This window comes from Arvicola amphibius, chromosome X (genome assembly GCF_903992535.2).
Source record: "Arvicola amphibius chromosome X, mArvAmp1.2, whole genome shotgun sequence".
Taxonomy (NCBI): domain Eukaryota; kingdom Metazoa; phylum Chordata; class Mammalia; order Rodentia; family Cricetidae; genus Arvicola; species Arvicola amphibius.
In genome coordinates this window covers 111,050,991-111,066,305 of record NC_052065.1, presented here as the reverse complement: position 1 = coordinate 111,066,305, position 15,315 = coordinate 111,050,991, and the positions used below count along the sequence as shown (strand labels likewise).

The window sequence follows — 15,315 nt, the reverse complement described above, 5'->3', positions numbered from 1 at the left end:
CAGACAGGTGTCTTGGGCTTGCAAGCTAATTTAGTTCAGGCCCTTGAGTTGTCTTGATTATATAGTCCAAGAAAGGAAGTGAAGGAAGAAAAACAGACAAGCCCACAGAAAATGTAAGCATGTCTACTGTATCTTCTAATTACTTTCAGACACTTATCTCCAGTCAATAAATCTACCATTTCACAGATCCTCCAGGAGAGCTCCCTAGCTTTCCCCCTCTCTCCTTCTGCTTTCTCCTATCCCCCCCCCTCTCTCTTCTCCCCAGTCTCACTAAGTAACCCAGGTTGGCCTTGAACTCGCACTCCTCCTGCAGCAGCCTCCCCAATGCTGCATTCATAGGCATTATTCGCCACGGCCAGCTTGCATGGTGTTTCTCAATACCATATACTCTGTACCTCTTTCTCTCTTGGGCTCAACCTCTCACAAAAGCTGCGGTGGAGCTGGAATCCCCCATCCTTGCATTGAATCAACCTTGCCACTCTTGATTTTCCCAGCTGAGGCTTCACTTCATTAGTTCTCTGTGGAGAACCTCTCCCTTGCTGGCTGCGATGGTTCACACCTGTAATCTCAGCACCCAAGAGGTTAAAATGCGAAGATTGCCACGAGCTCGGCACCAGCCGAGGATGTGTAACAGTGATTTCAAGGACGACCTGGGCTATAGAGTAAAACCTGGTCTCACCTCCTGCTGCAAACAACAAATGGTACATAGGAACCTCCTCCTCTAACCAAGCCAGCCTGCCCACTGCTCCAGAATCTAGATTTGCTGCATGCACTTGCTTGTGTTGGCATCCTCAGATAAACATAAACCATTTGGATTTTGACTCTTTTACAACAACACTGAAATGGGCTTGTTTGAGGAACCTTGTCTTGACCCCACTAGACTAACGGTCCTTAGGTAGTGTAACTTCTCTGCCCGGAGGGCTTCCCAAACTCCTACTAGAGATCCCACTCTTTCTGTGGAAGGTAGGGTTGTCTAATGCCGCCCTTTACAAAGGCACGTGGTCCTTGTTGAACCCACATATCTTTGTCTGGCTATTAAGCCAAACATTGAAACTAGAGTCTACAGTGAAGAAATTGACCAAATTTTATTTATTTAGGTACTGGGGGTGGAGCAGACAGTCTCACATATGCTAGGCAAGCCCTCAGCTACTGAGTTAGAATACTCCAGTCCTCTGAAAAGAGTAACTACAACCTGAAGCTAGAGGTTTTTAAATTTTATTTTATTTTTGGTTTTCCCAAGACAGGGTTTCTCTGTGTAGCTTTGGAGCCTGTCCTGGAACTTGTTCTGTAGACCAGGCTGGCTTCAAACTCACAGAGATCCACCTGCCTCTGTCTCCAAAGTGTTGGGATTAAAGGTGGGCTCCACCACAGCCCGGCTGAGGATTTTTAAAATATAGAGATCATCAAGGTTGGGTCTGATCTAATCAGACAAGGTAAAGAAAGTACACTGGGTTCTCCCTGAAGAAAAATGTTCAAAATGTGAGAAGGAGCAAACGAAATAGAAATAGTGTTTGTGCCTAAATGGAGAACAGGTCACATAGCAAAGGATGGGGGTGGTCGCTGGCAGTGGTCCCAGCTTAGCAGTCAATAATGAAATAGGGCCCTCAACCCTATAACCCTGAGGACTTGGCCTGCAGTTAGTTCATGACAATCAGCTAAGCAGCGAAAGAGGGCCAATGCTCTTGTTCATGCAAGCCTTGCTTTTTTTAATTCCCTAAATGTGAAGTAATAGAAGACTTTAAGTTCCTAGATGAGGGGAAAGGACTTTTTGAAAATTGGTTTTGGAATCTTTTCCCGCCACAGCCATGGCACGGAGCTGTGATGGGAACTTGCTTTATTAACTGCTATGCTGGAGGTAAGGAGAGGTAACCATTGCGGGCCACGAATGCACTTGTCCTTAAGCACCTAGCAAGATCATTATTGTTGGCATGTGCTTCCTGCCTCCTGTGCGAAAAACAAATTTTGCTGAGCGCCTGATGATTTCTGGCCATCTTCACACGGATGGCTCATCAGTCCCCAGGAGCTCCGCAAGTTCCACTCAAAATTTCCTCTCCCAAATGTGTCCTTCACCCTTTATACCCAACTCTGTTAATGGCCACTTCAAATCTCCACTTATCTCGGGGCTTAAAGCTTCAGGCACTTTTGACTTCTTGCCACCACATTCAATCTAGTGCCAAGTGCTCTTCATTCACCCCCGCCTTTTCTCTGATGGCTATAGAAGACTGGGCTCTGGGGGAGAGAGAGAGAGAGAGAGAGAGAGAGAGAGAGAGAGAGAGAGAGAGAGAGAGAGAGAGAGAGAGAGAGAGAGAGAGAGAGAGAGAGAGAGGAGGGAAGGAGGGAGGGAGGGAGAGAGAGAGATTCAAACTGTGAGCAGTATTTAATGGGAGAGAGTCTCTATTGAAAACTTTGATGCTATAGCAGGTTCCATGGTAAAGAATGCGCTTGGCCCCTGGATGGTGAGCGTGAGCGTGCTGGTATAATATCTCTCCCCCACAAGAGTCCTGCAGCTGCTCTTGGGAACAAATTCTGATTAGCACAGCTCTAACGGTGCCACTTCCCTGCTCTTCCTTCTACCTTCCAAGGATCCCGTTCCCGTTCGTTATCTTGGCATTCAAAGCCCCCTGGGATTTAACTCAAACCCGCCTTTCCCATAGTCTCCATCCTTCTTAAATGCGCGTATCTTGTCTGTGCTAAGTGATTTTTTTGGATTGATCTTTTAAACTGCTTCTTTCAAACTGTGATTGCTTCCGCAGGTCCTTAACCTACCCGTGAGTCCTACCAGCAACTCGCAGCTTTTCCACGCGCACCCTACTGTACCTTTCCTTCTGATCTTCTGTCCTTCCAAGGCCCTGCAGCTGGACAATCTCATCCCTGGGACTCCTCTAAACTAGCTGCTTGGCTTGTTGAATTGCCAAGGGGAAATGTGGTTCCAGAGACAAATTGTGAGTGCCTGGAGCAATTGTAAACCATCTGTTTTATCTGCCTGAAGCTGTCATTTCCACTACCACCCCAACACCATTTTATTTAAGCCCAGGTTTAAATGTCAGGATTGAATTGTGCACCCTCATCCCAAAGAAAAGGGACCCGGAGCCCATTTTCATAGTCAAGACTCACTCCTTCCTCCTTCCTTCCTTCCTTCCTTCCTTCCTTCCTTCCTTCCTTCCTTCCTTCCTTCCTCCCTCCCTCCCTCCCTCTCTCCTTCCTTCCTTTCTTCTTTGCCCACTAGTTTAACCATTGCACCAGTCTCTTGTGGCTGTGGGAATGTGATCCGAACATTTGTGCTTTTGAGAATGGGTTTCCCTCTACCAGCTCTTCCCCTCTGCTCTTCTCTTTCAACTTCTCCTCTCGGCTTTCCTCCACCCTATAATAAATTATTCCTTCTCCAAACAAAAGAAGCCAGGGGTGAAGGCATATTTCTGTCATCACAGACCTTGGCAGCCTGAGGTGACTGCAAGGGCCAGCCTCTGGGGTTCACGATGAGGCTGAATTAGTCAGTGTTACATTGGATGCTATTGTAAGAGGAAAGAGGGAGGAGGAGGAGGAGGAGGAGGAGGAGGAGGAGGAGGAGGAGGAGGAGGAGGAGGGAGACAGGGGAAGCCAGCAACAAAATAAGAAATAATTAAAGACTGGCATGGTGGTGCAGGTGCACTCTTGTAATCCCAACATTTGGGAGGTGAAAGCAGGAGGGTCAGGAGTTCAAGGTCATCCTCAACTACTCCGTGAGTTCGAGGTCTGCCTGGCCTACTGGCGGCCGTATCTCAAAAGAGAAAAAGTAAAAAAGAAAAAAAGATAAAAAAGTAAGTAAAGATAAAAAGAAAACTTCACAGGGTACGTCTTCAAATCAGCAAGTGGAACCACGAGTTAAAGCCCCGCGAGTTGAAGACTTCCATTTGCTCCCCAGGGTAGCTTTTCCCAGCGAACTTGGCCGCCACCTCCAACACGGCCATGGGGGGGGCGGGGGCTCTCAGGCCGAGTGACATAACAACTTTTGCCCCCCCGCCCAGCGTCTTGGTACGGCCCGTCCGGCGGAAGGCGTTTCACCCCCCCTCGCTTTCTCCCCAGGTTGGTTCAGCCCCCGTCTACTCAGGGGTGGTGCTTAGCCGGCGCCAGACCGACCCTCGGCTTCGGAGAGGCAGCGCTGTCCCTCTTGGTGCTCCGTCGGCGGCTTCGGCTCCCTCAGCTTCCTCAGGGAACGCAGACCCTGGTTTATGCCCCAGCTCTGACCCCGCTAGAGAGATGTCGACCCCGGCCCGGCGGCGCCTCATGAGGGACTTCAAGAGGTAACCCCCTCAACCCCCGGCCGTCAGGGAGAAGGCGGCGAGGGGGCTGCCGGCCGGGGCACAGGGCGGATCCCGGAGCCGAGCGGCTCGGGGTGTGGTGATGGGGGGCCGGCGGCGAGTGGCGGCACTGAGGGGAGCCGCTGTGTGTTTCTGAAGGTTACAAGAGGACCCTCCGGCCGGAGTGAGCGGGGCTCCATCAGAGAACAACATAATGGTTTGGAACGCGGTCATTTTTGGGTGAGTCTGCGTCCCGGCCGTTGCCGAGGGCTGAGGGACCGGCGCCGGCCCCCTCGACGAGCGGCGGAGGGGGATGGGGGGGGGGACAGGGGAAGGGAGTCGGGGTTGTTGGGGCCTAGGCGCCTCCCCGGAGCCTCTGCCTCGATTAGCTCCCTTCCCCGCCGCCGCCGGGGGGAAGCATTTGGGGTTCTAGGGGGGCGGGGTGGGGAGTGGTGGCGGCGAGGCGGCGGCGGCCTGCGTTGCCTCCGAACCCCCGAGCGGAGCGCGGGGTGGCTTTCCGGGGCTCAGCCGGGAGGCAGGGACGCGAGCCCTTGACAGAGTCGCCCCCGCCGCCCCCGCCGCTCGAGGAGGAAGGGGAGCCTCACGGCGGCCACTGACTGGCGCTTGTTTGTTTTTATTTCTGTGTTGCAGGCCCGAAGGGACCCCATTTGAGGATGGTAAGAGAGTTTCTCGCCCCACCTTTTAGGAGCCCACCCCGCGGGAGGGGGGAGGGGTCCCCTGTCATCAGCAAGCGGCCTCCCCGCTCCCCCCCCCCCCCCCTTAACGACCCTGCTCTGCCTCGCCCCCTCTGCCTGCTAAAAAGGTCTGAGTGGAATCCAGTGTGTGGCGGCTCCAGGCGAGGCTTCTGCTTCACCGGAACCGCAGCGCAACCGTCGCGCCGGTTGAGACCTTCCAACCTGGTAAAAGTCGCTCTGTGAGGGCCATGCCCCAGCGCGGGGGTTAAGGCGTGCGGGGGCGTTGGAGCGGCGGCGAGCCTGCCTGCTGAACCCCCCACCGAGGTCAGGGAGCATGGAGCCCGTCCACCAGAGACCAGCTACTCCAGCGTCCGCTCCCTCGCAAGGGCAAGGACGGTGCTCAGCCGCGCGTAGTGTGCACTTTCTTGAGGGCTGAATGGGTGCGGGATCCTCTGAGGCACAATTACCTGCCTTTTACACTCTGACATAGGAGGCTCACGGGCCCCCGCTCCCTTACAGGTGCTCAGAAACGCCTCCATTCAGTATAATATTGTTCCTTGGTTTTAAATTCATTTACGGGGCGGCGGGGGGGGGGGGTCCTTAGGGTCCTCTGGTCAGGAATCTGACAGCAGCTTCAGAAGTGAGGTTTGCCTTACGGTAGGACCCCTTTGGCCAGCGTCCAGCCTACTTGAATGCTGAGTTTGTAGCAAGAGGTTTATAACTTAAGCAGTTTAGGTCTGACTTTTAAGCACACATAATACTTTGTTTTTGAATGCTGCCATGGTGTCCTATGCCTTTAATTCCTGCACCTGGAAAGCGGAGGTAGCGGCAGGTAGATCTCGGTCAATCCGAGACTAGGCTGGCTTACATAGATTCAGGTCAGCCAGGGGACACATAATGAAACCTTGTCGCAAAAAAAAGAAAGCAACAAAGAAAATAAGCCTTTCTGTTTGGCGTAGTTACAGATTGCTGTGCAGTTGAAATACTATAACAAGTTCTTGAAAACTTGTAACTTACTCCACTCCCATTGGTCATTTCTTGAATGACTGCCTATATACCACAGTATCTCCATCAGAATTGACAGTGATAGAGTTTTATAGGCAGACAATTGTGTGTGTGTGTGTGTGTGTGTGTGTGTGTGTGTGGTGTTTTTGGGTCTTTTAAGGTTTAAGTCATTTAAAGAATGATTAAAACTATTTGAGTTCATGAACTTCTTTAGTGTTTGGGGTACTTAATCTTTCTGTAATTTTTTTTCTTCAATGACTTATCTTTCTTTAGTAATGCGTGTGCTCACACACACACACACACACCTTAAGTTTAAAGGTAACAACAAAAACTTTTTTTTCCAAGACTGAGTTTTTCTACATAGCCCTGGGTGTCCTGGAACTCTCTGTAGACCAGGTTGGCCTCGAACTCAGAGATCTATCTACCTGCCTCTGCCTCCTGAGTGCTGGGGCAAAAGGTATGTACTACCATTGCCTGGCCCAATCAATTTCTAAAACTACTTCATATATACGTTGCTGAGTCAGATTGCTTTTTGTTACTGCAAGTAAGTAACAAAAAACTTACTGTGAAGTAAGTTAAGATCAGCCATTCTATAATTTGTCTCAAATACTCAGATACCCTTCAAAAACTGTGGCTAGTCAACCAGAATACTTTAGCTTTCTCTCTACCTCACTGACTAGATAACTGCTATTGCTGTTCCGTGCTGCACTAAAAAGAAAGAAATGACGCAGGAGAGAGTGACTCTAGGGCACACTACTTTGGTGAATTTAATGTAAGGGCTAGCCAGACTTCTCTACTAGACTGGTACTATTTTGTTTGTTTGCTTGTTTTTTTTTTTGTTTGCTTGTTTTGAGACAGGGTTTCTCTGTGTAACTCTGGCATCCTGGAACTGTAGACCAGGCTGGCCTCGAACTCACAGAATGCTGGGATCAAATGCTGTGCCACCACCACCTGACTGGTGCTACTTCTTTATATGTACGCTTTATGCATAGACCAGTGGTTCTCGACCTTCCTAATGCTTCGAGCCTTTAATACAGTTAGTTCCTCATGTAGTAGTGACCCCCAACCATAAAATTATTTTTATTGCTACTTCGTAACTTTTTGCTGTTATGAATATAATGTAAATATCTGGATTTTCCGATGCTCTTAGGTGACCCCTGTAAAAGGGTCATTTGAGTCTCTCCAAAATGGGCCATGACCCACAGGTTGAGAACCAGTGGTGTAGTGGGATTTATTTTCATTGCCTCCCCCCATTTTCCTCAGACTATTTTATCCTAGGCACAGCTTATTAATAGCACATCATTTTGCTAGAGGCAGGCTACTTCAAATTTTAAGGGTGCTTCTGATGTTTAAAGTAGTGTAAATTGAAAAGGTACTGTGGAATCTATTGTCTACCTTGACTGCTGCCTTTGACATTACTGACTTTGTTTTTGATGGTGTACAACTATCTGTAACTTGGCATTGCTGAAAGAATTTAAGCTAAATGACAGTACCCATCTCTGATTCTGTTGAACACTTTAGTATATATGCATGCTTCTTCTGGTGTTTAGAAGTCTGACTGGTGAAAACAAATTCTGACCATTTTTTTATTACTCTTAATTACATTTGGAGACCTTATAGCTAGGGAAGAGATTTGATAGAGATAAATGACAGCTGATTTTGCTGTGTCCAATGTGTTTTCAAATTAAAAGCCCTCACACAACTTTTGTTTATTCCTTGATAGAGGTTTCTGAATCAGGTCCTAGATAAAAAGAGGAAATTCTGAGAAAAGGAATTTTTATAGGCAGTTTGCTTTAGCTTCATACATTAAGAAGAGATGAATATGTTCTGGAAAACTTATACTACCAGAATATTGTAAGGAAATACTTTGTTGAAATATCTTTATATATAAGCTAAATACAAAAGTTATGGGATACATTCTTTATCAGGCCCAAAATTATTGAGTGAGATAATTGCAGTTGCTTTTTTTTTGTTGTTTGTTTGTTTGTTTTTTTTTGTTTTTTGAGACAGGGTTTCTCTGTAGCTTTGGAGCCTGTCCTGGAACTAGCTCTTGTAGACCAGGCTGGTCTCGAACTCACAGAGATCCGCCTGCCTCTGCCTCCCGAGTGCTGGGATTAAAGGCGTGCGCCACCGCCGCCCAGCTTTGCAGTTGCTTTTTAAGGTATATGTGACATTAAGAATTTGAGTGTGTATATCTTTTTTAAATAGGTATCTCTTTTTTTTGAGATGGAGTTTCTCTATGTAATAGCCTTAGCTGTCCTGGAACTCACTCTGTAGACCAGACTGGCCTCCATCTCACAGAGATCCGCCTGCCTCTGCCTCCTGAGTGCTGGGATTAAAGGTGTGCACCACCACTGCCTGGCTAAAAGGTATTAAAGTCCATTAAGAGTAATAAAGAATTTTCTTTTAGTCATCAAAAAGATTTAAGTACATGTAATTTTCCTCCAGGCTCCTAAGTTAGTAGTCAAATGACAAGAAACGAGCAGAAAAGTTTTTCTTTGACAATAGCACTTGCTTTTTTCTTTATTCCTTCCCTCCCTCTCCCTCCCTCTCTCCTTCTTTCCTTCCATCTCTCCCCCCCTGTATGTAATTTGTTTTTTGCTTTGTCTTGTTTGTTGTTTTTTGAGACAGGGTCTCAAATATATCACCTCAAATTAAATATATGATTGAGGATGACCAGAGGAACCTAAGAAGTTCCTGATTCTCTTGCCGCTCTCTCTTCAGTGCTAGGATTAGAGGTGTTTGTGCCACATAGGCCATCAGGCCTAACTCTGAATTTTTAAAAACATTGAATCTGTTATATCTTTAGGCAGAACATACACTATAATTCAACCATGTCAGTCTTTATTGTGATATACTAGACATTTAACACATTTATATATTTTTTCTGGCCTCCATGTTTATTTGTGTTGGTACTTAAAAATGGTTTGGCCTCTTTAGAAAGATAAAAAAAATCAGAAAAATCAGTAAAGTTTGTGTACAATGATGAGGTCTAATCTTTCATTATGTTGAAGCCTAGCCTTCTGAAGGTAAGCTCTGGTGTGAAATTGTTTAATAGCCTATGATTTTTTAATTACCTTAAATTTGTTTAGATCTCATGAATTGCAATTGAGGGTTCCTCTGAAGAGGCTCTGCTTATTTAATGTAATTGAAAGGAAGGTTGCCTTTTAAATGTGTACATTGTATAAGATTTGGGTAAGTCAATTTATGAATCAAGTAAACATAAATAGGTTGTTTCATTTCTGAAGGTATCTAAAGCTTTTTACGAAGATTGGATTCACTGCTGTGTAGCTCAGGTAGAGCCTCTTGTTCCTCTTCCAGACCACAGTTAGGCCGAAGGCTCTAGCCAAGGAATTTGAACGGGCTGAATATATAATCAACCTATGAATATATGTGTTTGCTCTGTGATAGGAAATTAGCGCTACTCAATAATTGAATTTACTTATGTGTTTCTGACTTACCAGTAGTAAAGTTCAGAGTTTGGATTTTTCTCTCATTCAGATATGTGAAGCAGAATTACAGGTAAAGTAATTGTTCATTTATGAAGAACTTTGTAGGACTATACACATTTGCTACATTTAAGCCTCACAACAGTGTTGCAGTAGATACTATTAGCCTTCTTTTGCACATGAAAAACTTGAGGTTTAGTCAAATACAGCACCAACAATATATGTTGGTAATATATGGTAAAAAATATAAGTGTTTTACCATATGTCTGTGTAGCATGTGTGTGCCTATTGCCCTTAGAGGCTAGAAAAAGACATGGGATCTCCTGAGCTTTCATGTGTGTGTTGGGAACCTAGCCCTGAGCTTGTTCTCTTAAACCCATGTGGTGTTGCTTTCCCTGTGTATTGCTTTCCCACCTTTGAGTATCACATTTAATGATAGTATATATAGTTCAGGGTAGCTGGGGTCTCTGTATCTGTCAAGTTTTGCCAGGTGGTTGTGGCGCATACCTTTAATCCCAGCACTCGGGAGGCAGAGGCAGGCAGATATCTGTGAGTTCAAGGCCAACCTAGTCTACAAGAGCTAGTTCCAGGACAGGCTCCAAAAAACTACAGCGAAACCCTGTCTTGAAAAACCAAAAAAAGAAAAGCTTGTCCAGTTTTAGAGCAGCTTCTTGGTCATAAATCCATTACCTATAATTAGTGAGATATCATTACTAATCCAGTTCTGTTTATACATAAGAGAATTCTAAGTGTTTAATGTGGTCTACCATTTCGACTTTCCTTACATTTTATGGTCATTAATACTGAAAATGAAGGACTGTGCTTTACTTTTCAAAAAGATTGCTGAGTGTGGCAGAATATTTACTCCCAGCACTCTGGGCGGAGGCAGATGAGTCTATGAGTTCAAGGCCAGCCTGGTCTACTTAGGGAGTTCAGGGCAGCCAGGACTACACAGAGAGACCCTGTCTCAAACAACAAGAACCTAAAGGAAAATTTATAAGCATGAAGTATGCCTATTCCTTACTGTTTTGCTCCCTTAAGCTTCTTTATATAGTATCTACATAAAAATTCAAAAAGAAAACAGTTTCCAGAGTGACAGCAGTTTGGGGAATGTACTTTTTTGGGGGTTTTGGACACAGGGTTTCTCTGTAGCTTTGGAGCCTGTCCTGGAACTCACTCTGTAGACCAGGCTGGCCTCGAACTCACAGATCCACCTGTCTCTCTCTGCCTCTCGAGCCCTGAGATTAAAGGCGTGTACTACCACTGCCCAGCTGGGGAATGTACTTTTGCAGTTACGTTTTATTTACTTCTATTTTTATGGTGCTGTGGATGTAACCAAGGGCCTGGACTGAGCTAAACAAAATGCTCTTATTGAGCTACACTCTCAGTGTCATATTTCCATTTAAAAAAGCAATTCATTCATTTTCTCTCTCCTTCCTTCCTTCCTTCCCTCCCTCCCTCCCTCCCTCCCATGTATGAGGACTTTGTAGCATTTTTCTTTTTAAATTTAGTTTTTATATGGTTGTGGGTACACATGTGGAAATCACAGGACAACTTGGTAGAAGTCACTTCTCTCACCTCATGCATTCTGGTAATCAAACACAAGTTGTCAGGCTTAGTGGCAAATGCCATTACCTATTTCGCCATCTTGCCAAGCCCCCATATTGTATTTTAAATTATTCTAGAATTTTGTGACACATTCATAGCAAGATCAGATTGGTAGTAGAAAATCAAATTTTTGATATTGCTATGTGTCAGATATAGCAGTATAAAGATAGTATTCTTTTTTCTTAAGTAGGAATAAACCTATTAATGACAGTCAACAGGAAAGAAATTGCTAGCTCTAAAGAAATTAGTAGTTAAGTTATACTCTAAAGTGTAGGCTACTTTTGTTATTCCTTCCACTAGTGTGAATTATTGCATTGATATTTTAGTGGAGTATTTTGAGTTCAATGTGAGGGTTTTGATAGGCACTGCAAAGTTTGTTCTGGATTAAATTCAATTAAATTTTCATTATAATCATTATTACATGAAAAGAAACCAATGAACATATTTGTGTTCTATTTTATTTGTTAATTATGGATTTGCATTTCTAGCAATGGTTTTGGAACCTTTTTGTCCCAGTATACTGGGGACTACTAGAGAAATTTAAGGTAATGCCTGATTGCCATAGGCCTTTGAGGCTTTGAGGGGGTACTGGAGGTTAAAACTAGGGCCCCCTATATAATAGGCAAGTGCTCAACTGTATCTCTAGTCCTAAGTTCTTTTAGTCTAAAGGAGGAAGGTCAAATTTGGGGCTCAGTACCTTATCATTTGAAGGATATGTTCAAAGTGCATAGTGACTATCATACAACAAACAGCAATTTTGTTTATGGTGACTGTCTTTTAATTTTGGAGAATAATGGGAAAATAGCTAAATCACCTTTCAGTGGTGGTTCTTAGAATAGTTCCTTGAGATGTGTTTCTTAACTAGTCTCTTCTCTATACTATATCCCTGTCCTTATGTTATTTCATTTAGTGATTAAAAATATTCAGAAAGCATTAAAAACAAAGTACATGTGGAAAAAAAGTGATAAATAAAATTTCCTATTCCTCTTTTTTAACTACAGGAACATTTAAACTTACAATTGAATTTACTGAAGAATATCCGAATAAGCCACCTACTGTTAGATTTGTCTCTAAGATGTTCCATCCTAATGGCAAGTATTTTATTTTATTCTTTTTTTTTGGAGACAGGGTTTCTCTGTGTAGACCTGACTGTCCTGGAACTCGCTCTGTAGACCAGGCTAGCCTCAAACTCACAGAGATCCACCTGCCTCTGCTTCCTGAGTGTTGGGATTAAAGGTGTGCGCTACCAGTGCCTGTTTTTTTGTTTTGTTTTGTTTTTTTTGTTTTTTATTGCAAATATTTTAAACATGTTCTTGTAAGGTCCTACAATGCTTTTTACGGTGGTAATTCCAAATGCTGTTGCTTATGTGAAGTACAAGTATTTTGCTTAGGTATCTTCCTGCCTCTGGAAACTGGAAATCATGTTCTTTTACTGTATTGATCTATAGTCCTAGAAATTCAAGAGGATGGTACCATCCTTTGCTTGGAGACTTAACAGTCTGCTGGCTTTATGATCTTTGCTATTTACTTACTAAACAAAAATAAGAATGCTTTGGGGGGGGGGTCCTGTTTAATGACAGGCCAAAGTAGGGTACTGTGTATTTTGTAATTATCTTCACTAGCACTCAGAAAGGTATTTTTCAACTTCAGGTGCAAATCAGAATTACCATGAAGCATTTTCAATACTCAGACCCACCAAACACCAGATTCTGTTTGTTGGAAAAGTGCTGCTACTAGTCTACAAGATTGCCTTTTCCTTTTTTTCTAATAATATTTTTTCATGGTGTTAAGACTTTTATCTTTATGCCAAAATAAAACTTTGTGAATGTTAAGCTGTTACATATAGGATATATAGTTTTCAGATTTGATGGGCTGAATTTCCCACAATTCTATGGAAAGATAGCCTGCTAGAAAATATGTGTGACCTTCTGAACAGGACGGTTTCTTCAGAATAAGCACTGCCCTCCAGTTTTATACCATGTTATTTTCTGGTCACCTTATTTCCCTAGTAATGATTACGACACCTTTTTAGACAGTTAACTAGGAAACTTTAAACTTCAAAAGCATTCTTGAGCATTTTTGTCTTGAATATGCTTAAACTTTAGTAGTATGTTTAACATACCTACTTGTGTGTTCTTAGTCTACGCAGATGGTAGTATATGTCTGGATATACTTCAGAACCGTTGGAGTCCAACTTATGATGTGTCTTCCATTTTAACATCCATACAGGTGATTTTTTTCCTTTAATCTTTGATGCTTTTACATTAGTGATTATTTTGACCTTTTAAATTTTGGGATCAAGTTTATTGTATAAGGGAGCAGACCATTAAAATACAAGTCATCAGGAAATGTGTATGTGCATGTGTATTTGCCTGAACTAGTTGCAGTTACTTTAAGTTAGTATGTGGAAGATGGAAAAATTAACCATTATTTGGGACAGCAGTACTGTCATTGATAAAATAGCTGTTCTCAACAATTTCTGTGTCTTGTTGCATTAGGGAACTGATATTTCTCTTTTCTCTGTAGTCTCTATTGGATGAACCTAATCCCAATAGTCCAGCCAACAGCCAGGCTGCCCAGCTGTACCAGGAGAACAAGCGGGAATATGAAAAGCGTGTTTCTGCAATAGTAGAACAAAGCTGGCGTGACTGTTGACTCAGGGTAGAACAAACGAAGAGGCTGGCCATGAGAAAAATGTATATTGATCAATTCATCTACTTCCTATTCCTAATTCATTACATTTACTTTATTAAAAACAAAATAGCTGTTGTGCTGTTTCTGTCTTCCCTTGCCAAGTTTTTCTTCCCCTTTCTGTCCTCCAGTGGAGCATCAGTGATTCCATTTAAGTCCAATGTACTGTACCTGGGTTACTTGCAAACATGACTACTGCATATGTCCCTTTGTTGTATCTCATTTCCAACCTCCAGCCTCCAAGCAGTTATCAGGTTACTGTACTTTTTATACTAAGCTTTTAAGAGAAACTGTTATGTATACCCGTGACCAGGATGTTATTTGTAACTAAATGATTGCTGCTGTGTTTCATCCTGGCCAGTTTTTCCCTTGTGTTCAATTTGGCAAAGAATGTATTTAGGATGTGACCTAAAGAAAACAGGAATGCATCCATGTAAACATCTTAAAGGGGAAGGAAAACTGAATTCTATGCTCATTTGTAAAGCAATATGAATTACAAGATGGCACTTATTGGTAGCAAGGACTGAAGGACCTAGCTAACAAATGGAAGCAACTTTAATAACTGACATAGTCCACTTTTTGTAAGATAATTATTGTGCAAATGCATTATGTTTCAGAATCCTGGCCTTTGGAGTTTTGTGCTTTTTAAAGAGGTGTGAGAACAGGAATAGAAGCTATTGTTTTTTAAGTTAGGAACCAGAAGATCCTCAAATCTTTTTAAAGGAACAGTATTGCCCTAAATAAACTTTTCTTTTTATGACTCAAGGAAGTGAGCCTATCTCTTGCAAACTTCTCATTAAAATCCTGAGTTATTGCTGCATGCTTTCAGTGTTTTGAGAACCTTATTGCCCACATCTGCAATTTTCCTTTGGATATTTACACTCTTAAATATACAGTATGGGGCAAGGCTTGTAAATGTTTTGTCTAATATATTTTAATTGTTAATCTTTTATGCATTTATAGCACTTCTAACTTTGCACAAGTAACCCATGTAAAAACTGTACATTTTCAAAAGTTGTAAATAAAAATTAACCTTAAAATTTAGTTCACACTTTTATTAACTTTTTTTTAGGGATTTCCTATCTACTTATCTTCCCTTTTAAAAATAAGTACAACAAAAGCAAAATGCTTTCTGGAAATAGACAGCCAGTACTGTTAGCAAACCTTTTTTTAACTTTTCAGTCACAGAGTTAATGCTTTTCAAACATTTTAACATATTCAGTGTACATTGTAGGCAATAAACAAAGAAATGATAGGTTTTCTTACTAGTATGCTCAGTGACTAAGCTCTAACTTGTTTATCTTGACAATCCACCTCTTAAAAAACCCTCTAGTTTAGTGGGACATGTTTATATAGGCCTAATTCCAGCATCTGGGAGGCAGAGGCAGATGGATCTCTTGACTTTGAAGGCAACTTGGTGTACAGAGCAAGTTTCAGGCAAGGCAGTTACATGATGAGACTCCACCTCAAAGGAAAATAATAGGGAGGTAGGGGACAGATGGAGAGACAGCTCAGTTAAGAACGCTTGCTCTTTTTCCAGAGGACCTTGTTTCAGTTCCCAGGACCCACACTGGGTTGCTCAAAACTGTT

General features: G+C 43.1%; 1 protein-coding gene across 1 annotated transcript; it reads left to right on the top strand.

Moving 5' to 3' along the window:
- The first annotated feature begins 4,100 nt into the window (after nucleotides 1–4,100).
- Ube2a (ubiquitin conjugating enzyme E2 A) lies at nucleotides 4,101–14,769 on the top strand. The gene is made up of 6 exons (XM_038316372.1): nucleotides 4,101–4,280; nucleotides 4,437–4,517; nucleotides 4,929–4,954; nucleotides 12,036–12,125; nucleotides 13,175–13,263; nucleotides 13,561–14,769. The coding sequence occupies exons 1-6, from the start codon at nucleotides 4,237–4,239 to the stop codon at nucleotides 13,687–13,689; spliced, it is 459 nt and encodes a 152-aa protein (XP_038172300.1). The 5' UTR covers nucleotides 4,101–4,236; the 3' UTR covers nucleotides 13,690–14,769.
- Nucleotides 14,770–15,315: the final 546 nt, after the last annotated feature.

Coding starts and splice junctions, on each gene's coding strand:
- Ube2a (XM_038316372.1), top strand. CDS start 4,237: ATGTCGACCCCGGCCCGGCGGCGCCTCATGAGGGACTTCAAGAG. Junction 4,281..4,436: donor CTCATGAGGGACTTCAAGAG/GTAACCCCCTCA, acceptor GTGTTTCTGAAG/GTTACAAGAGGACCCTCCGG. Junction 4,955..12,035: donor AGGGACCCCATTTGAGGATG/GTAAGAGAGTTT, acceptor TTTTAACTACAG/GAACATTTAAACTTACAATT.